Below are 22013 nucleotides of genomic sequence, written 5' to 3'. Positions count from 1 at the left end.
AGTGGACAATTTCGGCTGATAATTGTAATGGCATCAAAATATAGAATGAACACACAGAGAGAGAGAGAGAGAGTGTGTGTGTGTGTGTGTGTGTGTGTGTGTGTGTGTGTGTGTGTGTGTGTGTGTGTGTGTGTGTGTGTGTGTGTGTGTGTGTGTGTGTGTGTGTGTGTGTGTGTGTGTGTGTGTGTGTGTGTGTGTGTGTGTGTGTGTGAGAGAGATTAGATAGATAGATGCATGTGACATATATATCATAATATCATAATGTGTTTATTTAGTATTGCACTGAATGAACTGTTCATGTGTTTTTCCAGATTATAATCATGTAGGCTACACTCCCCTTCATAATCCCATATGGAAAATGGTGATGCCTAGGCCTCTCTTTTGTCATCATTATCCATGTGTCAGAGTGTGAAAGGGGAGGGCAGGAGGAAGAGAGATGGGGAAAACGAAGGAGAAGGAGGCAGGAGGAACGCACAAGAAGATTAGAGAATGATTGGCTAAACTAAAGGAGGATTAAAAACTCCTTCTCCAACCGTGTGTAAGTGCGTGTCTGAGTATTTATGAGTGTTGCATGCATGTGTGTCTCTCTCTCTCTCTCTCTCTCTCTCTCTCTCTCTCTCTCTCTCTCTCTCTCTCTCTCTCTCTCTTTCTCTCTCTCTAGTGTGACCAATGGCTGTTTATCGCTCTCAACACATTTCAAGCAGACCAGCAGTACAGGTTAGAAAGAGCAAACAGAAGTGGGAGGGGAGAGAGGTATGTAGAGAGAGAGAGAGAGAGAGAGAGAGAGAGAGAGGCCAGCGAGAAAGACTTGTCAGAGAAAGCCATAAAAGCATCGGAGGAAAAGGGAAAGGGAAGCTCATCTCTCTCTCTTTCTGTGTGTGTGTAGCCTGTGAAGACAGCTGCAAAAGGAAGTAAGATTATGGAAATGTTGTTTGGCACAATATTGCAACAGATTGTTCTTTGTTGCTGTAAATGCATGCTGTAAATATGTGAGTTATGTATTATCATTTCTTGCAGTGACACGTCGTGGTTATGTAACTTTATGCATGTTCCAGCTCAACCAATATTGTTCACACTTCAATATTTATTCACGAGGAAGATGGTGATTGAAATATTGACACATCTCGCACACAGCACGCTAAGGTGTTAATATGGTGCCTTCGTGTTAACAGCACACTTCAGCTTCATGTCTAGCTGCAATCTATAATTAAGCTGAAGATTTAAATATTCATGTGGCCTTGTCATCAGAATTCAGTCCTGCTTAAAGCGTGGCAGGCTGATACTCTGTCAGCACGTGTGGAGGAGCCAGACGCTGTAAAACCGGCCGCTTAAGAAAGACACTTCTGTCTTTCTGTCTGTTTGCCTCTTTTAGGGTTTGTATTTTCAGCTGCAGGTCTGCACATGTAGCGATACCATCTTTAATTAAAGCACGCTCTGACAGCACACAGGCTCCTACTGTCACTATGTGCCTCCAGTGGATCGTGTTTGGAGTCCTTATGAGCGACCCATTGTGTCTGCACAGAAAGCCGGAGCTGAAGTCCTTATTCTGAGCTTTATTAATTGGAATGTATTAGGATCAGTGCCAGCTCTGTAATATCTCCTACACGTGGCGGTATATTGCACACATACTGTACTTCTCTGTACTCTTCAGGTTCATGTCAGCGTTTATTCACCTTCATGTCATTCTAAACTTTCTTTCTTTCTGTGGAGCACAAAGAAGATGTTTAAAAAAAGAGTCTACAAAATAAACAAATTCATACAGGTTTTGGAATGGGATAAGGGTGAGTAAATGATGACGGAATATTTATTTTGGGTGGACTATTCCTTTAAGATCCATTTTTGGCTTTAAAAAGCATAATCATCATTTTGCAAGCCGTTACAAAGCACACTCTGTTCATGTTCGTGGTAAATCAGCTGTGGGATGAAGTTGTGTTAATTCATTTCCTTCCCCATGTTTGTGGCCAAATCTGCAGCAAAGACAAAGGAGCTTTCACTGTTTTCCAGGAGCACTGGATTGAAACAGGAGAGGGGATTGGAGAGTTTGGCACTCCACGTCACCGAGAGTCAAACGGTTTAGTTTTTTTTAACCCTGTCCTGTCTTTTATTTCATGTAGCGTGTCATTTTTTATGTGGCCAGTCATGAATACTACTGATTATTTGTAATTTGTTGGCTAATTAATGTTAATGTTGTTGGCATGCACATCATGTGATCTTGCATCATAATATTGCTGCTAGAACTGTGGGTATGTACACTGGTGTGGCTTTATGTCATAATTACCCATGAGTTAATCAATAACTTAGGTCCAAAGGTTTTGTTGCTTTAGGTTTGAGGAAGGTCAATGTTGAAATTACAGTGAGTTTTGAGATTAGTTTCACAAAGCCTGTGTATTTCTCTCCAAAATCAGTAAAAATAAACATTAATAAATACAAATATTAAATAATTTTATAAAAAAAAAATTTGCATTAATAAACCAAACGGTTATTTTTTGTTGCATTGTGACATTATTTTCATCACACTTAGGGCATTTTTCATGACATGAAAAAATAGCATTCTCATCATAATGCAAAAAAAGAAAGAAATTCACATTACTGTAACAATAAAAATAATACATTGTTTAGATTGTAAAATATTTGTATAGTAGAATTTGTTGTTCTGCCTTTATTTTGAATCCTTACGAGAAAAAATCCTTGTGTTCAGACATGGTTGAATCACATTAGTGTATTACAGTAAGTTAATGCATCTATTGAGAATAATTAATGTGAATAATGAGAACTCAAATGCAAAGTTTACAAGCACATTACAGCAATAAGAATTTAGAAAATGTAACTGATATATATATATACATATGTATATGCTGCATGCATAAGACATACATAAATCCTGTAGCAGATCAAGGCAGGTGGAGCTGGGGGAGGTCGAGGGTTTCAGAGGAACATTTAAATGTTGAGCAAGCAATCTCATTGGCTGCAGGATCAGCAGAGGCCAATCAGCTTGTGTCATGTGATAATGATGTGATTGCTTGCAGATCAGTCTACACCCTCTTTCATTATCGAACTAGACATTAAAATAATGATATACAGGCTTTATTATCTTTTAGTGAAATATAATGTATTATTTCTCACTGGCTTTGTAGATTTAAGCCTTTGACCTTTATCTTTATTTCTAACACATTCCCCTGATTTACACTGATGCCATGTCTATTTTTGTGTAATTCTTCCTGACAATGCTTTTGAAGTCTCATCCTTTGTGAATCGTGGTGCTGTTAATGCCATATTTTATTGCTGACCGTAATCATTTATTCTCTTAGTGCTCCTGTGTCTCTCTCTCTCAGGATGTTGGGTTTGTTGGCAGTGGCGGTGGTTTCAGCAGCTGTCCTGTACGTCCTCTATCACTGGCTCATCCCTGCAGCTGTGCAGAACAGCGGCTGGCTGGCGCTCATCTGGCACGATGTCATCCTTGAGCGGGTCCTTAACTTCACGACGGGATCATCACGACCTCAGGTGACCCTCGCTGTCATTCATACATACGCCACTCACGTGTGCAGCGATCATCCTGCTGGCTCCGATGCAAGTTTTTAAGATGTTCAAAGAGGCTGATAAAAAAGTAACAAAAGGTACCATGGCATTACTATGTTTTGGATACCATGTTTTTATATCATGAAATTACTGTCTTATGTTTTTGGTGAATTTAGCAAATTCTTTAAAACATAATATAAATGTACTTATTATTAAAAAATTATATTATTTATTTATGTTGGATCCTATTTTGGGTCATCACGTTTAAGAACATTTTCCGTAAAAAAAAAATGTTTTGCATTCAAAATAATATTTTTATGTTTTTTTATGTATTTATTATTAAAAACTTTACAATACGGTTTAATTTGTTAACATTGGTTAATGCATTATCTACCATAAACTAACAATGAGCAATATATTAATACATAATCTATTAGGTTAATGTTAGTTAATAAAAATGTTCATGTTCATGTTAGATCACATTAAATAATAATAACAGATACAACTTTCGATCTTAAAAATGTAGTGGTAAATGTTGAGATTAACATAAACTAAGATGCATAAATGCTGTACAAGTATTGTTCATTGTTGGTTAACAAAGTGTAACCATCTTTCCATTAAGAAAATAAAGCCATTTTTAGGCATTAGCATTATTTTCATCACAATTAAGAACATCTTTCATTACAGTCATGTATATAAAATAAATCTCACTTTAATCATAATACAAAGAGAAATTATCTTTACTGTAATAATGATAAATTATTTAAATTGTACAATATTTATACATTATGGTTACACAATGCACTTAAATTTAAATAAATAAAAAATTAAAATGATTTTCATTATTGTATTGTATTAATAAGAATCTAATGCAAATGCTATGGATTTCTTTGAAGTACATCGGAGTATATACACCGGTATGTGAATAAGATAATCATTCAGTACCATATTAAAATATCACGGTATTACCTGTACCATGGTACTGTGACAGTAATGATGATTAAACAGGATTATAAAACCCTATCAAATAGATTCAAATAACCTTTTGAAAGCAATAGCTAATAATCCTTTGGAAAACAATAGGGCCTTCGCCCTTTCAGGGCTTGGGCCCTAATTACTGGCCTTATGTTATGTCTTTATTTTGCAAGTATTGTTCTCTGGCTTTGCTGAAGAACACTGGTGTTGATCATTTCTGATTTAAATGAACACAGCGCATGCTGAAAGCTGTTCAGAAGAACGCCACAAAAGGCGACCCTCAGAGCGTGATCTCTGCCATCGACTACTACTGCCGGCACAAAGAATGGGCCATGAACGTGGGCGATGAAAAAGGTATAGCAACCTGTTTTCCATTCCCTGCCTTCCTCTCTGCGCCCTTTCTAATTTTCTTACCAATTGCTTGATATTTTTTTCTCTCTCGTATTATCTCTCTCTCTCCTCTGCTTGAGTAAATGGCCTTGAGGCTGCTCACAGCCGGCTGTTCTGAATGAGAAGTGATGGCAGTCTCCTGTCTACTGGGTCAATATGCTCTCTGCGTGACTGCACTCACGCACACTAGTTGCATGTACGCCTGTGAACAATGTGCAGCCATTGCGTCCAACACAATGCACTAATGCATCATGGGACTGAGGGTGGATTCATTTCACATGTGATCCCGAATGGGCTGTGAATCTATTTTATGTGATATACAAAGTTAGTATATTTTGATAGTTGGTGATAGTTGTCAGTAGTGGAACACGTTCATAATTTGAATTTGAGGGGAACTGACTTCATAAATCCTTGAAAGATCACAAAAAAAAGAATAAAAAACGAAGGAATGATTGGAGGCAATGAGCAAAAGATTTTTGTCTTGTTTTACAGTTCATATATTTATAAATATGTCAAGTTACATTTACCTGAGAAGCAAAATAATTGAGATATTGTAGTTTTTGTTAATATTTTAAATGTTTTTATTTCTATATTTTTACTTTAAATTAAAAAAGTTATTTTTTAATGGTTTTAGTTAACTGTAATAACCCTGCATCCATGGTTTATGATTAAATCAAGAAAAAGATCTGCCAATGGGGTAAAAAATTTACTTAATTCAAAGGGAAAACAAGTTTTTTTTCCCTCATCCGATTGACAGATACTCTTTCATGTTGTAAGGAAAACTTCACTTCCTTTTGAAACACATTTCGGACTTAATATCTTGTCATTTTGTATATCTTCTTGTAAGTCATGTTGCATCTCAAGTAGGCTAAATGTAGCCTATTTTCATTTTAGACGTTTGAACTGGGAAAAAAGCAAAATACAATGTAAGAAAGTTGAGTTCTGTGTCTCTCTGAAGGGCTCATACTGGATTCAGTGTTGACAGAGGTGAACCCCAGCATGGCTCTGGAGCTTGGCACATACTGTGGTTACTCCAGCGTTCGTATCGCTCGACTGCTGTCCCCCAACTCCAAACTCATTACCGTCGAATTCAACCCAGCCTTTGCCGCCATTGCTCGTCAGATCATCGCCTACGCCGGCCTTCAGGACAAAGTAAGAAAAAAAGCTAGTATGCACAGGCTATATTTAGAATAGAATATTAGTGTGCTGTAGGGTGACCAGATGTCCCGAAAAATTCGGGACAGTCCCGAAATCTGAGCTGTTGTCCCGAATCCCGAATCTGGCCCTAATTGTCCCGAAAATTATACTTATACAAAATCTTGAATAGAACTTGTATGATAAAACATTAAAAACTGTCCGTGGAGGTTGAGTTTCTTTTTATCTTAGAAAAAAAGAAACAAAAACAGATGCCGCAGCCAAAAGCAGCCAGTGTATTATGAAATATGAGCCAGCCCCTGCCGGCCGGCGGCTCATTGGCTGCGGGCTGCGGCATCTTTTTTTGTTATCTTTTATTTCTAAGATACCGAAGGCGCGAATTTAGATATGCATTTGTAAGCTAATTTTCATTCATTCGTTTTGTGGACATGGCTGAACTGGAACACATCGCTAAAAAGAAAAAACGCCACTGCAGGTACCGGGAGGAGTGGGTGTAAAATCATTCTGACGCACATTAATCTACATGCGAAACTAAAAAAAAGCTTTCATAATCATCCGAATTATAACAAATAAAGGCAATATCTCACTTTGCATGAGTCTATACAATATATAAGTTTCACCTTTTAAGGTGACTTACTGAAATAAATTAACTTTTGCCCAATTGCACGATATTCAAATTTTTTTGACCGTTTTGTCACCTTTTTGTTTTATAGATGATGAAGAGAGCGCAAGTTGCAGCAGCCGCGAGGACAGTGAATGCGCAGGCATTCTTTAGATGCTAATAAAACAATTTCAACTCAAATTAATGTTTCATTATGTTTAATTTATTTGACAAGTAATTTTATATCGTTTGACCAGCAGGCGTCACCAGCGCGCGGTGTTTACAAATTTTTTTTTGAACACTACATCCCCCCCCCCCCCCCCCCCCCCCGTCCCGAATTTCAACCAATCGCATCTGGTCACCCTAGTGTGCTGTGCTGCATGTTGCAAACTATAAGACCTTATGCGCCAGAGAAACAAGGGCGCAGCCATCTTTAGAATATTGTCTTTGAACTTCCGTTTTTGCGGTCGCTCTGGCATTGCTGTCCAGAAGTAATTAGCTTTTGAAGTGGATTAACTTATTGTAAAGTTAACGGAAGTTATCATGATGAGGATTGCAATGTTCAAAGCAGTCTTAATAAATGTCAGTAGACCGGGAAGATTTTAAAATGAGCCGTTCATTCATACGAAAGATCACTCACTGTGAAAATACAGACCAGAAGACAAAAGACAACGAGCGCAGCGTTGAAAAGGGGCGGGGCTGTTTCTAAACAGTATGTGTATGTAAATAAACTACAAAATAGGCCTACAACAAAGTGTAAAATTATAATTCTGCCATTTGACCTCTTTCCATTGCTTGTTTAATTCAGCAAATGACATCAAATTATCGGTAACAACTTACAATAAGGTTCCATTTGTTTACATTAGTTAAAATGTATTATATTTATATAAAAAGTTTTATAAAAAAATATTCTGGCTCTTCCAAGTTTTATTATTGGGAGTGAATTGTAATTTTGAATCCCCAAAAAAGCGCATCCATCCATCATAAAAGTAATCCACACGGCTCCAGAGGGTTAATAAAGGCTTTCTGTAGCAAAGCGGTCTTGTAAGAAAAATATCCATATTTATTTCTTTCAGGGTTTGAAATTAACTTTTTCACTCACAATTTTTAACATACCCGCCATTCAGAACTTCTACTAGCCAAAAAACATAGAAAAGAAAAAAAGAAGAAAAGGGCTAGGCCTATATATAATATGATAATTTGGATCTCATACATTGATTTCTTATTCAAACAAAATCCTGTCATGTCTTAATCCTGCAAAGGTCTTTATCAACTTTACAGTCAAATGCTCTAGCCTTTTGTTTAATAATTGCTAAAAGGTTTATTCTAATGAACTGGAAAAATCCTTCCCCACACAGTTTTTTTTTCCATTTGATGCATGACCTGTTGCAGTTTATTAAAATTGAAAAAATAAAATAAATAGATTTACAATGCTTGGCAGAACAGAACAATTTCACACGATCTGGCAACCTTTCCTTTTAAAAATAATCAGTTTCCTAAGTTACCCTAGTTAACCATTCCTCTACACGTGACCCTTGCTGTTCTTGTCCTCTCTCTCACCCCTGAATGATTAAGAAACACAGTACATACAAAAGAGGAATAAATGGTATGTTTTTTCTGCCAGCTGGCAGTAATTGTTTAAAAATACACGTAATACACATATGTTAATTTAATATTATTTTACTTGTATTGTAATATATTAGTATGTTTTGGCGCATGCATTATATTAATTTTCTTTCCCCGTCCGCCATTTATTTTTTTGTAACTGACTCTGTATTTGTAAACTGACTCTGAATTTGTAATATGTTGAAACAAATACAGTATTGTCTGTCGTCTAGTAACTCTCTGATTGAAAAGCATCAATAATAAGTTAAATAAACAAAATCCTGTCATCCAGCCATCTCCTCCCTTCTTCTTGTTTTAATCCTCTTAACCAAGGTGGACAGATCAACACAGTACAAAGATCATCAAAAAATGTGGGATGTTGGAAAAATAACAAAATCTTTTCTGTTAACAAAATACTGTTTAATCTTCGCTATTGTTTCTCTATTGCACTTTTTATTATTATTCAAATGCCAGTTTTGTTTTAATTGAAGGCAGGAAACAGAAAATGTTGTAATGCCAATCTAAGTGATTATTTTGTGACATCTGAAAGAATTAAAAATGCCTTCGTTGTTTTTTTTAAAAAGGTTACTATAGTGGAGGGACCCTCTGCTGATTTGATTCCCAAAATGAAGGAGCGATTTGGATTAAAATCTTTTGATTTTGTGTTTTTGGACCACTGGAAAGATCGTTACGTTCCAGATACTAAACTTCTTGAGGTAAGAAGCCCCGAAATTACACTGTTTACACAAAAAATAAAGGTCCTTTATTGTCATCTATGGTTCCACTGAACTTTTAACATCCATAGAAGTTTTCCACTGGACAAACGGTTCTTCACAGCTAATATGGGACAGTCCGTCAGTGGTCGTGGGCGGAGCATGAGCATTATGACGGCCTGATATTGAGGCTTTAAAAAAGAAAGAAAGTGTGAATGGATTTTTTTCATTGTATGGTGGTTGTGTACACACACTGCAAAGACACATTTATATGCAAACACCATATAAAAGTGAAGTTTGTATCTGATGACCCCTTTAAGAGTGTACTTTAACCCCTAAAGTAATCATCCTAACATAATAAAAATTACTATTTATTTTATGACATTGTAGGAGTGTGGTCTACTCAAAAAAGGCACTGTCCTGTTGGCTGACAACGTCATTTGTCCCGGAGCCCCAGAATATTTGAAATATGTGAGGAACAACCCACACTATGAGAGCCGATACTACCAGTCCTACCTGGAGTACACCAAAGCAGAAGATGGCCTGGAGAAATCTGTCTTCTTAGGATGAGGAAGATCTCATTTTACAAGCAGATGTGCATAAATGGTTGTGTAAAACAGGGGCGAAAGAACAAGCCAATTCCTCGAAAATACCCAATGTTTCTGTCTTGTGATGCCATGTCTTCTAGAGTTAAACAAACTGATCTTTTTGTCCTTACCAAAAAAACAACAATGTAATGCTGTGAAATGTAATTGTACAACATTTATACTGACCTATGGTTTAAGATATTTTACAATACAACCTTGTGATATCTTGTACAATTTTTCAGAAAGATAATTGTATTGTTTGATAAACATTCAATCTCTTAAAAATCTTGTTTGTTTTTTCTAAGCACAGAAGTCCTTCATATAGATATTGTATTAATACAATAAATAAAATAATTACTTTGAGCAATTTGTATCTAAAGACAATATTAAAATAATATGAATAATTGATATTCAAAAAGTCCAAAAACTCACCCAATGATCATTTATATGTTAAAAACAAAGGCTAAAAATAATTAACAAAATTACTTAGAGTATAATTAGAGTACAATTTCATGAATAAACTATTTATTATGCTTTCAGAGGACATTAAGCCTCTTTTCATGGGAAAATGAAGCACCGTTTTCACAATGGTGGGGCGTTCTTGTGTGAGTTATACAGTGTTTTACTCTGAAAGTATGACACTGTCAATCAGAACAATCTACAAGAGGTTTACATCTGTTCTTTGACAGAAAAAAAAACAGTACAAGTAGATCATCTGTTCAAAGATTGAATGTAGAGAAGTATGCAAACAATTACGGAAAAAAAAAAAAAAGCATCTGAAGTAATCGCCAATACCACTCTGCAGTATCATCAAAACCTGATGTTCTCAGCACATCAATCCTGGGCCCTTCCACTACTGAAGATCTTGGCCAGGAGGGAAACGTTTGATTGAGCTTTGTCCTGGATGCTTTTGCTCTTCTCTTGTGCCTTCTGGAGGTTCTTCTTGGATATGCCTTTGTCCTTATTAAACCGTTTCAGGTGGATCTCTTCTTCTGTAGAACGCTGTTTGTAGCCCCACGTCTTCTCCTCTACAACCTCTCCCTTCTTCTCCTTCTTCTTCTTTAGTTTCTCCAGAGTCTGGCTCTTTTCCACACTAGCCAGGTAGAAGTTGGTCTCCTTCTTCGCCTGGGAGATTTCCGTCCTCATACGCTGGTGATAGACCGTCTGCTCATAAGCCAATCGCTCGCTGAGATGGCACCAATGGAACCGGTGCAGATACTTGATAAAAGAAAAAGTCATATATTAGGAATTTTATATTGTACAAGGGAGGTACACTACCATTCAAAAGTGTGGGTTGTCTCTTATGCTGCAATTATTTGATCAAAATTACTCCAGTCTTCACTGTCACATGATCCTTCAGATCTAGATTTATTGTAAACAAAAGGAATCGCCGGTGCAGCACAGATGTCTTCTTAAAAATAATGTATTAAAGGTGCACAACAATGACTAACGTTTCGATGCAAAGTTACATCTTCAAGTTACATTGAAGATGTAACAGTACTGAGTACTGACCCCAAACTTTTGAACGGTAGTGCAGTGGTGTAAAGTATTTAAGTAAATGTAATTAGTATAGTACATGTATACTCCGATAGATTTGTAATGACTGATGAGTAATGCAATTACACATTACATTCTGAATCTGCACCAGACTGAACTTTTCTGCAGCAGTTCATTTCTGCTACAAAAGTGATATCGCCATCTACAGGGCATTGAAGGTACTATATCTTGTGCGTTCACCTGTACTCACCTAAACATGTCAATAAGACTACGTAGCAGGAATGCAGGTACATTGTAACTGTTAATCGCAGGTGTTTTAAATGAGATGAGGACATGCAGCCCGTGAAGAGGCCCAAACCAGTGTAAGTGCAACATTATTTGATTGATGTTATGTTGAAAATTACTAGGATATTGGTTTACTTATGCCCTTTTTGAGAACTTGAGCTTAACTGAGACTTGAGTGTTTATAGACATTTAAGAGGCTGTTGTGTCTATTGCAATTTTGAGGGGTACAGTTTTATCTTGATTTTAGAAAATAAACGTGATTGCTCTCCTCACAAATCAAGTTTCTTGTTTTTCACTGGCATTTTCTCTTAGGTGTTGAGGACTAGTGCATCTCTGAGCCTACTTTCAGTATGAGTGAAATACTTAAAGGGATCCTATTTTGCCCTTTTATAAAGTCTTGATTTTGTTTTGGGGTATACTAGAATATGCTTTCATGCTTGATTGTTAAAAAAAATCCCCCCCCCCCCCACACACATATTTTACATTATTATTACAGCACCTCACTGTTTTCAGGTACTCTTCACACCTCTGTGGCAGTGTATCTGTATTATGTACCTTGATGGACCACAGGTCACTGCTGAAGTGGCTCCTCTTCCTGTTGGCCATGGGTGTGTTGTGCAGACTGATTGAGACTCTTTTAGCGATGCGCTTGTCTCTGAACTCCACCCATCCCTCAGTGAAACCAGATGATCTGCTCCCTGCCTTCTTTTTCTTATTTTTTACACAACGATCTAGAAGAAAGTCAGATTTTTAGTGGGAATGTTGGTCAAACATGAAAACATGCACTTTCACACAGTAAGTGTGAAAAATGTATGCACCTCTTGATGGAAATAACATCACAACATTTATTACCATCAAGAGGTGCAGGTGCATACATTTTTGGTCAAAATCTTGTTTTGACAATGCAAGAGTCGAGCACTCTGTAAAGTCTCCTCCAGCACATCCCATACTTTCAATGAATTTAAGGTCTGGACTCAGGTGTCAATTCATGTGTGAAAATTATTCTTCATGCTCCCACAACTTGAGCCTAATCTTGACATTGTCATGTTCTCCTTCCAACATGATTGTTTAAGAAATGAAAAGCTACACACTCCATAGGGTTTAGAAGAACTTTTGCCAAACATATAACATACCAGAAACATAATAATCACTGCTATAATGACCTAATAATTGACAGTCACACACACACACACACACACACACACACACACACACACACACACACACACACACACACACACACACACACACACACACACACACACGTTCAAAAGTTTGGGGATGTTTTAGAAAGAAGTAAAAAAGACAAGTCAACAGCTTTATTTCAGTCATGTAGTTTTTTACCTTCAGGCTGTAGGAAGATCCTGCCGATCTCTCCGTACACACTCAGCATATTCCGCATGTGTTTTGGTCTCATCCTCGGAGGGATGTGTCCTATATACACGATACCTGGAATGAGTTTCTTGCCCGTTGGTTTCTCAAGCTCATCTTCTTCAATAGTCCCCGCTTCAAATTCTCCACCACCACCACCACCATCATCATCATCATCATCATCATCGCCATCTTCACAGTTCATCTCATGGTCAGCATGTTGGACACAGTTTGCTTTCTCCTCCTCCTCTGGTTTAGGGTCATTTAACTCTTCTTCATTGGCCATAACTTGTGTTTCTAGGTCTGTTGTAACGTCGTTCTTCTCCAGGAGATCCATTACTGCATGTCACAACTATTACAGACTGAAAAAAGGAATGCAGGACATCTTGTAAAATCACACTAAAACAGAGAGTTCCAGCTCTAAAATATCTAATGTAACCCTGTAGTAACAACATCAGTGCACGTACTCTACAAGTCAATACCTTTTCAAAAACACATTTATTTGAAGTAATTCTTACTTTAAAAGAGCGTTTCTTATAAAATATTGTCTTTATCCATAAAGATTTGAGTCCATTCCAAGATGTTTTTGAGGAAAAGATGAATCGACTCGTTCAACACATGTGGCGCAGAAAGAAGCTCTGACGTCAAAATCAAGCGTCAAAGAAGACAGATGGACTTTCTTAAAGAGACAGAACTCTTTTTTTAAAATATATAATGCGTCCAATAATATCCATTAGAATCCATTTTATTATAGGTTTAATTATAATATATTCTTAGGATAACATTAAATAAGATTCTAAACCTATATACATTTAATATATCTCTCAGGTATTATTACGGGAATGGAAAATTATTTAAAGCACTCTTTTATTGTAGTCTTCATATTAAACAGTAGAGGGCGACAAAATACAGGAAGAAAATATTGGAAAAAGCCAATACATTTTACAGCGTTATATAAAAGGCATCAAAGAAAGAACTAAAGTTATAATGTGCACATTTTAATGTTAAATAGTAGCCCACACTTTTGCACATCCTGATCAGTAATGTATTGCAGAAAAATGAAGAATTAAGAAAAATCTACTCTCAAGACGAGAAGATGGATGTGGTAGGGATGCAATTGCAACATACATTTCTTTAATGATGTGATGACAATTATTAAGCATTCTCAATTAAGATATTTTTGTCTGAAAAGAAGTTTAATTTTTAATCAAATATATATATATTTTAACAGTGTATTTTTTTTTTTTTTTTTTTTTTTTTACTGTACTGAATTCTGCTGTCTAAAGTTATGATGATTTTGAATTAAAACTAGGTTGATGATTGAATGTCTAACATAAATGCTTACACTGTTGCTGGTAGCAAATGTAACTGCTTTATATTTCATAATGTTTCAATTTATCCCATTTAATGGGAGTGCTGGAACATATAGCCTATATGTTTCCTATACCAAAATAAATAAATAAATAATAGTGGTTATTTTTATAGAAGCCTCAGTCTATGAAGAAAAACCTTCAAAAAATGTCACAAATTCCCCAGGTCTTCTCTACTAATTTATCTTTGAGCTACAGCAAACTTCAAACCAATCATCAAAAATTCATTACTGCATAGCTGGTATAAATAAAGACCTGTAAAATAATGGCACGATGAAAAGGGAGGGATGTTTAGAAGCGTTTCCAAAGAAGTAAAGACATACTCGTCTACCGGTGTCCCCAGGAGTGTGTTCCTCCCTGCAGGGATGCTCGGCTCTATGCATGGCCATGTGCCCGTCACATGTGGGTTCCTGCATTATTGAAGAGGGTGGCTTTGGGTTTACAGAGAGCTCTGCAGCAGTTCTGGCTCTGGCACATCTGTCTATTCACATTTAACCCTGAACACCAGGGCCACAGGCTCAAGGGATTCATCAGAAATGGTATCATCACTAAGCGGAGGAAGACGCAATCTCCTCCTTAAACCAGACACTTATACTTAAACTTTGCTTCTGTGCCCACGGTCAGCTCATCATGTAATACAGGAGACCGGGGCTTGTTGTCACACAAGGAAGATTCCACATTAGCCTTGACAATTGATCATCTTTTTGGCAAAATGACAGGTTTTTATTCCAATAACAGTGTGTGAGTTTAAATGTTTTAATAGAAGTCTCTTATACTCAATAAGGCTGCATTTATATGATAAAAAATACAGTAAAAACAGTAAAATATTATTACAATTTAAAATAAAGGTTTTCTATATTAATATATTTTGAAATGTATTTTATTCCTGTGATTCAAAGCTGAATTTTCAGTCTTCAGTGTCACATGATCCTACAGAAATCATTCTAATATTCAGATTTATTGCTCAATTATTATTGGTGCTCAAGTATGATTCTTATTATTATTAATGTTGAAACCAGTTTTTGCTTCTAGAAACTGTGATAACTATTTACTGTCACTTTTGATAAATGTAATGCATCCTTGATGAATAAGAGTGTTACAAATCTTTTTACTGGAGTAAATCTTTAACACAAAGATTTGTTTAGACTTTGATGTCATTATTCATTTCAGCCTGTCATTTTTTAGATCTAATTCTAACTGCTAGACTTTTTAAAATCTTTGCTCATAAAAAACAGCAGATTAATATTACAGTTTTTTCAGTGCATACACTGTAAAAAAAAATATTTTCATGATTTGTTATCACAACTTTTTATCTTTTGTCAAATCAACTTCGATAACTAATGTGTGAAGATAACATACTATTTTGAGTTTCTGTTTATTAAACCATTCTTCTTCATTGTATTAACTCAAATTTTTAATTACAATGAACTAAAATTAAGGCAACAAGGTAACTTGCTTTTTTAAGTTAAACCAAATTTTTTTTTACAGTGTGACGACTATCAGATGTTATTAAGATTATACGATAACTATGTGGACTATTAACTTAACATGCATTTCATCATTAACACATGAAACTCATGACGGCTACCTGCAAGTCTGTGAGGACATATCAGAAGTGATCAGTCTGATTAAATGGACATCAATTACCAGAACCTGTGAACATTTAGAAAAATTTGAATTACAACAAACTCAAAATTTTAAGGCAACAAGGTAACTTGCTTTTTAAAGTTAAACCAACATATTTTTTTTACAGTGTACTTTGATAAAAATGCAAAGTAATATTCTGTGGGAAAAAAATATATAATGTGCACAAAGACAAATTGCTTTGGACATGCAGTGTCTGGGTAGAGATTGCAGGCGCATTATCTTACCGAGCCATTGCGCATGGAAATGATCACTGACATCATGACAGTCTAGATGAAATGTGATGTGATACACAGATGGACTAAACCTAAATTGACATTTTTAAAAAAGGTTTGATTTTATATGAATCATCTTCATGGTCCATTTGGGTCCTGGCCAGTTCAAACACCAAGAACCGCTTGACAGATGTGAAATCATTTGAGGAACATGTTTGCGTGTGTTTGTTTTATGCAGAGTGTGACTGACAACTAAAGACACGTTTCTGACAGTTCACTGTCCACCAAATTTATACGCACACCAAACGGCTCACGGGTCATGATGGTGTGGATAGATTGCGACAGGCAATAAAAGCAACAAGGGTGCATAGAGCAATGCAGCAGAACAAAGAAAACTCCAGCTGATGTTATTTGCAGCTCAATCATTTGTTTGATACATCATATATCAGCAAGAAAAGTCAGTTTCTGTTGCATGAAAAATATAACAAAAACTCTAGTCCAATTTGTCAAATCCATTTCATTTAGTAAATTATCCTCTTTTGATACAATGTCTTGTTAATGGGCCGAAACCCCAAAGAAACCAAAGCAGACCACATAATTAATGGGGAGACTAGGAGAGGGTAATGAAATGGGTTTGCAAGCTACGACTTTGTTACCGCAAACTTCAAACAGCATCCATAACTGCAGCCAGAACCAGAGAGAATAAAACACAGAGCCATCTGTCTAGGCCCCTATGACAACACTAGTTAGAGTCACACACACACACACACACACACACACACACACACACACACACACACACACACACACACACACACACACACACACACACACACACACACACACACACACACACACACACACACACACACACACACACACACACACACACACACACACACACACTGGATTTCACATAACACAAGGTGCATTGACCTTCTAAACACGCACTTACTCGATCACGCAAAGGTGAAGTCGCAAAGCAACACAAACACAAATGCGGACACTAACAACATCTCGAAATGAACTCTCCACTACCTGAGGGGCTTCATACGTTAATTATTTATTTACACATTTTAAATATTGATCAGGTGGGGGGATAGCAAATGTGCAATTGAACTGCAGGAGGTTCTGTTCACTCTGAGATAAATGGGAAATGTGCCACGACATGAGGTTTTATCTCAGTGTGAGGCGAACTCGCACGCTTTACAGTAAAAGACTGCTGATCGCAGGCCAAACATGCTTTGCATTTGTAATAGGCACACTTAATGTATATTAGTTGTTGCTTTATTGAATGCAATGGAAAGAAAATCAACAAATGCATCATGATCACATCAGTGGTCAGTAGCTGGTCATTTTTCTGGCATTCATTTATTTCTCAACATTGGTCTTGTTTTATTTATTTATTATTTACAGTGACTGATGGGTCCCCAGCAAACAAAAATGTGAAAAGTGTTGCTCATTTCTAAATGTTCTCCAAATGTTCAAGACTTCCATTTTTTGGGGGTAATGTGAACGTTAGAGAACATTAGGGAAATGTTTTCCCTATTTTCTCATTTTGCAAGTATTATGGGAACATATAGGCTACTTTTGAATGTTATCTGAACCTTCTGAAAAAAAGTATACATTGGTCTAACGTCTGCCTAAAAGGTGATGAAAATTTTGTGCTAATGTTTTGCTAACGTTATTACTGTAAAGACCAGATAACTGTCAACAAATGTTCTATTGTTGTTACTGGAAGAACATTTGTTCATTACCTTGAGAGAACAAGAACGTGAGGGAAGTTCTGAGAACCTTCCCTGCTGGGTCGATCGATCGCCACAGAAGTGGGAAAAAAACGTGGAAAATAATTTAAAATAACTTTTACTGTAAAAGGGATTATGCTTCCCATGTCTCTCACACAGTTTGGCTTAATCTTTCCCTGGACACGCTGAGTAGCCTACTAGTGTGCAAGTGGCACAAATGGTCGATAATGAAAACAATATTCATCATGATTATGTGTGACGGAACGTTTTACTCAAGTCAAAATTCAGTAAATCTCCACAAAAACGAGTCAAATATGGACTGAGGGATAATAGGGCCTACTCGCGACCGACGCATATACTCATTTAGCTACACAAATAAATGGAACACCTTGAGAAATCCTCTTTTTAAAGAGGACCCATTATGCTCATTTTCACACGATGCAATACAAGTCTCAGGTGTCCCCACCTCCCAGAATGTGTCTGTGAAGTTTAAGCTCAAAATACCCCACAGATAATTTATTATACCATGCTGTTTTCGTGTATCTTTAAATGCAAATGAGCTGCTGCTCCCCAAACCCGCTTTCCAGAAGAGGGCGGAGCCTTTACAGCTCGTACCTCTGATACTCTGCCAAAACTAAAAAATCTGCTTGGTTTTGATTATTATCTCTATCGCGGTGACATTACAGTACTTCATCATGAACGTTTATTATCTACATGCGTTTTAAAGCCATGTCAGTCTAAACTTCTGATGTATGGTTTTCTGAGGCACACACAACCAAATCACGCGCACAAAAAGCTGGCTGTCAGACAGACGGCGCGTCAGTTTTAAAAATACCATTATAAAGCCTACCGAAAATATACAGCATATTATTTACTGTTTGAGTTTTGATAAATCATCTTCCTGCTGTAGCAGATGACTTAGCCAAATAACAGGTCTGGATCTGTGAGTCCATCTTTCCCCTACATTATATGACAACAAAAGCACTTGAACACAACACACTGGTATACCAGTTCACACTCACAAGTGGAATATATCATCTTTTCCATAGCACGTGAAGGCTCCATTATACCAGCTATGCAAAATTTTAACAATTTAAAATTGATATTAAAATATATTTAGAAACAATATCCAAATGTAAAAACTTAAAAGCAAGAAAAACTACACAGCTGTTTAATAGGTAAAAAATATTTTCTGTAAAATGCTTTTCTTTCCCCTTACATGCATGGTTATATGTACTCCTGTATGTAAATGATGTTTTGTTCTTATTACGTTTTTTATAAATAACATTTTATTTAAAATAAAATAACAAAAAAATATATATAGGCTATATAAAAAAAGAGGGAAAATTACTTATTCTGAAACACTGCTTATCATTTATAGGGATTAAAAAAGGAGTGGGTGGATTTTTACCATTATAGTGTGGTTGTGTACACACTCTGTCGACACACATTTATGTTCAAATACCATGTAAAAGTGAATTCTGCAATTTTTAACTTGACATGGCGTTTAAACTGGACACTGAATGCTGAACTCCGGTCAAGCCAGTCGTGATGAAAAGTTTGTGTACTTAGGGCCAGATTTACTAACAGCTTGCGCCAGCGTAAACCCTCTTTTGGCATTAAAAACTACTGTCAGGATTTACTGAAGACACGCAGTGAAAAATTAGCGCTGAAAAGGTATGGACAGGACAGGGTTAATTTTGTGGCTGACCTTATTGCAAATGCATTTAGGAGTTTCCCTTTCAGACGCAAATTTTATGGGAGGAGAGTATTTAAATGAATCATCAAGGTGATTTAGTAAGGTTTGCGCTAGTCAATTTACTGGTATTTGCGCTATTATTTTATGCATGTCTTAAACCAGATGCTAATTTACGCTGCTCTTTGTAGATTGTGTTGGTTATTATGGAAATGATCCGGCTGCATCGGTTCTTTAATTTGCTCGTAGATCATGTGCAGAACTTTTCTCTCCTGTGTGCTTGTATGGAATTGTGTTCACACACTAATTTGCCCTGTTAAATCTGGCCCTTATGCTAATTTTAATAATGTGTGTGAAAAAGAAAAGTAGCCTTGGTATCTCTGGGAAACGCTACTGGGCAGAGACTCAAACATTTTCAACATCATTACTGTTTATTGTAATTATATTCTAGGCCAGAAATGTCATAACATATATCCTAATATCTATAGTGTATAATATCTTGCTTGCTGGCCTCAAAGATTTTGGTAGAATTACATTTGATAGAATAGGCTATACAAACAAGGAGAGTACCTACCAGCAGCAATTTTTTTTTCTATTTCAAGCACTGGTTATCAATGAAGATATAGAGTGTGAATTGATCTGGATCTTTTCTGATGCTGGTTTGGTGCTCTAATTGCCACTGAATAATTCAGACACTCTTTGCTGGCTTGTTTGGAGAGATAAAGGTATAGGTCTTGAGCCCAACATCGAACCCAGTTACTCACTATTTTCTGGAAAAGCCACATTTCATGTCAGGACATGTCTTAAAACGCATAGATCTGATGTACAACAGCCGTAAAAATCTAAGCCACACTTAAAAATGTAAAAATTAGCAAAAGATGCAAATAAATGCTGCTAGAGCTTTTCTCGGAAGAACTGACTTTCTTTTTCTTTTGTATTAACTTGGTGGATGCATGAAGTCAGTTCTCCTCAAGTAAATTCACACACTTTTTGGAACCACATCGTTCATCACTTTATCAAACACTTTATTTGAAATCTTATATCAGTTGTTTCATTATCCAATTTATTATTATTTGGTGAAATGTTTTGCATTTTTATCCATGGAAAACCATGATCAGCTGCTTCCGTGTTAAGCGGTTGGTTCCAGGTCTTGGAACATCCCCCTTGAGTTTATGCAACTTTAATGTCTTCAGACCCTGCACAGTTTCCTTATTTCACTAAAAATACAACACTGGAATTACTTATGCATGGCCTCACAGAAGAATGCTGATCTCTACTTTAACCTCAAAATGCATCTGTTTTTTTGCTATATTTCCCCCATGAAGTAAGTGTTATTTCCATCATTAAGGTGTCTTTAGTCATATTAAATAATAGTTTTAAAATTTGGTTTGCTATTTTATATTAAAAGGGAGTTTGTATTAACCAGTGTTTGGGAAAGTTAATGCGTCACAATATTGCATTACTCCCTAAGAAAGAAACTAATTGCGATACTTATTTTATATACTTAGTAACTTATATACTTAGTATCTTTATAGAAAGTTATGCATTACGTTACTTTTCCGTAACTTTTTCTCACCTTGGCTGGGCTTGCTTGTTTGTTTTTAATAACAAAAAAAACAAAAGTTAAATTTTCTGGCAAATGTAAAGGCTCTTTAGTGAAATGTATATGTCTCAGGCTGAAGAAAATGCTAAGTCAGTCAATAAAAATGTGAAAACAAAGTAACTTGCATTACTTATTTGAAAAAGTATCTCAGATATGTTAGTGTAAATTTAAAATGAATGCGTTACTTACTTGAAAAAGTAATCATTACGTAACTCGCGTTATGCGTTTGTTACATCCACCAGCTGAAGTGCCCATGATCTCCTTTGCTTTCCCATCATGAACAATTGGCTCATTATTGACTCATTATTGTTTGACCACTTCTACCTGTGTGTCAATTACCCCCAAACACTACAGTTTTTCTGAATTGCTAAAACATATTTCTTTCTCAAAACCTTAAACACAAAACCAAATCTTCAAACTACATTCAAAGAACATCTGACTGTTTGGGCAAAATCAAATTGCCTCAAATAAATTTTTTTTCATCTGTGTTCAAAATCAAATAATGCAAGTTTCAGATCATACACAGCGAGTCAATATTATAAACACTACAGATCTTTCATTAGACATAAAAAATTGGAGAACACAGCATCCAAAGCATGCAGTACATAAAAAAGTATAGTTTTTCACAACTTAAAGTGGTAAGGTGAATAAATATACTGTATGTACTGCAAGTATACTGAATATTGCTGAATGTCTGTACATTCAGCATTGCATACTGTAAAAATACAGTAGTCCAACTGCAAAAGTCCAAAAGGTAAAAAAATGAAAGTGTTACTGTACACTCAAAAGAGTTGTGCAACTGCAAAACCAAAGTCAGTGAGAGATTGATTCTGCCTCAACATCACGTCTTTGTTCTGGGTCCAGCCTGAGGACTTTGTCCACATCACAAGCAATGTTGTCTCATGCCAGGCAAAGGGAAAAACCCTTGTGTGTGTCGGATCCTGTCCACATCTTGCTCTTTCTCGTCCTCATCCTCTTCCTCTTTCTCCTCTTACTTTCTTTTCAGATTGTTTCCATCTTTTGTTGGTATCAACATTCAGTGCAC

General features: G+C 36.3%; 2 protein-coding genes across 2 annotated transcripts; one reads left to right on the top strand and one right to left on the bottom strand.

Annotated features, from left to right (window-relative positions):
• Positions 1-694: 694 nt before the first annotated feature.
• On the top strand, positions 695-9574 carry comta (catechol-O-methyltransferase a). The gene is made up of 6 exons (XM_079637491.1): positions 695-911; positions 3333-3501; positions 4728-4845; positions 5840-6033; positions 8827-8958; positions 9346-9574. The coding sequence occupies exons 2-6, from the start codon at positions 3334-3336 to the stop codon at positions 9523-9525; spliced, it is 792 nt and encodes a 263-aa protein (XP_079493617.1). The 5' UTR covers positions 695-911; position 3333; the 3' UTR covers positions 9526-9574.
• Positions 9575-10070: 496 nt separating this feature from the next.
• abt1 (activator of basal transcription 1) lies at positions 10071-13377 on the bottom strand. The gene is made up of 4 exons (XM_079637492.1): positions 13214-13377; positions 12669-13057; positions 11880-12055; positions 10071-10760 (listed from the first exon to the last, which is right to left on the bottom strand). The coding sequence occupies exons 2-4, from the start codon at positions 13030-13032 to the stop codon at positions 10377-10379; spliced, it is 924 nt and encodes a 307-aa protein (XP_079493618.1). The 5' UTR covers positions 13033-13057; positions 13214-13377; the 3' UTR covers positions 10071-10376.
• Between the last annotated feature and the right edge of the window lie 8636 nt (positions 13378-22013).

The sequence above is a fragment of the Phoxinus phoxinus genome, assembly GCF_949152265.1.
Source record: "Phoxinus phoxinus genome assembly, chromosome: 15".
Taxonomy (NCBI): domain Eukaryota; kingdom Metazoa; phylum Chordata; class Actinopteri; order Cypriniformes; family Leuciscidae; genus Phoxinus; species Phoxinus phoxinus.
Note: the sequence above shows the minus strand (reverse complement) of the source record. Positions and strands in the feature narration are given on the sequence as shown.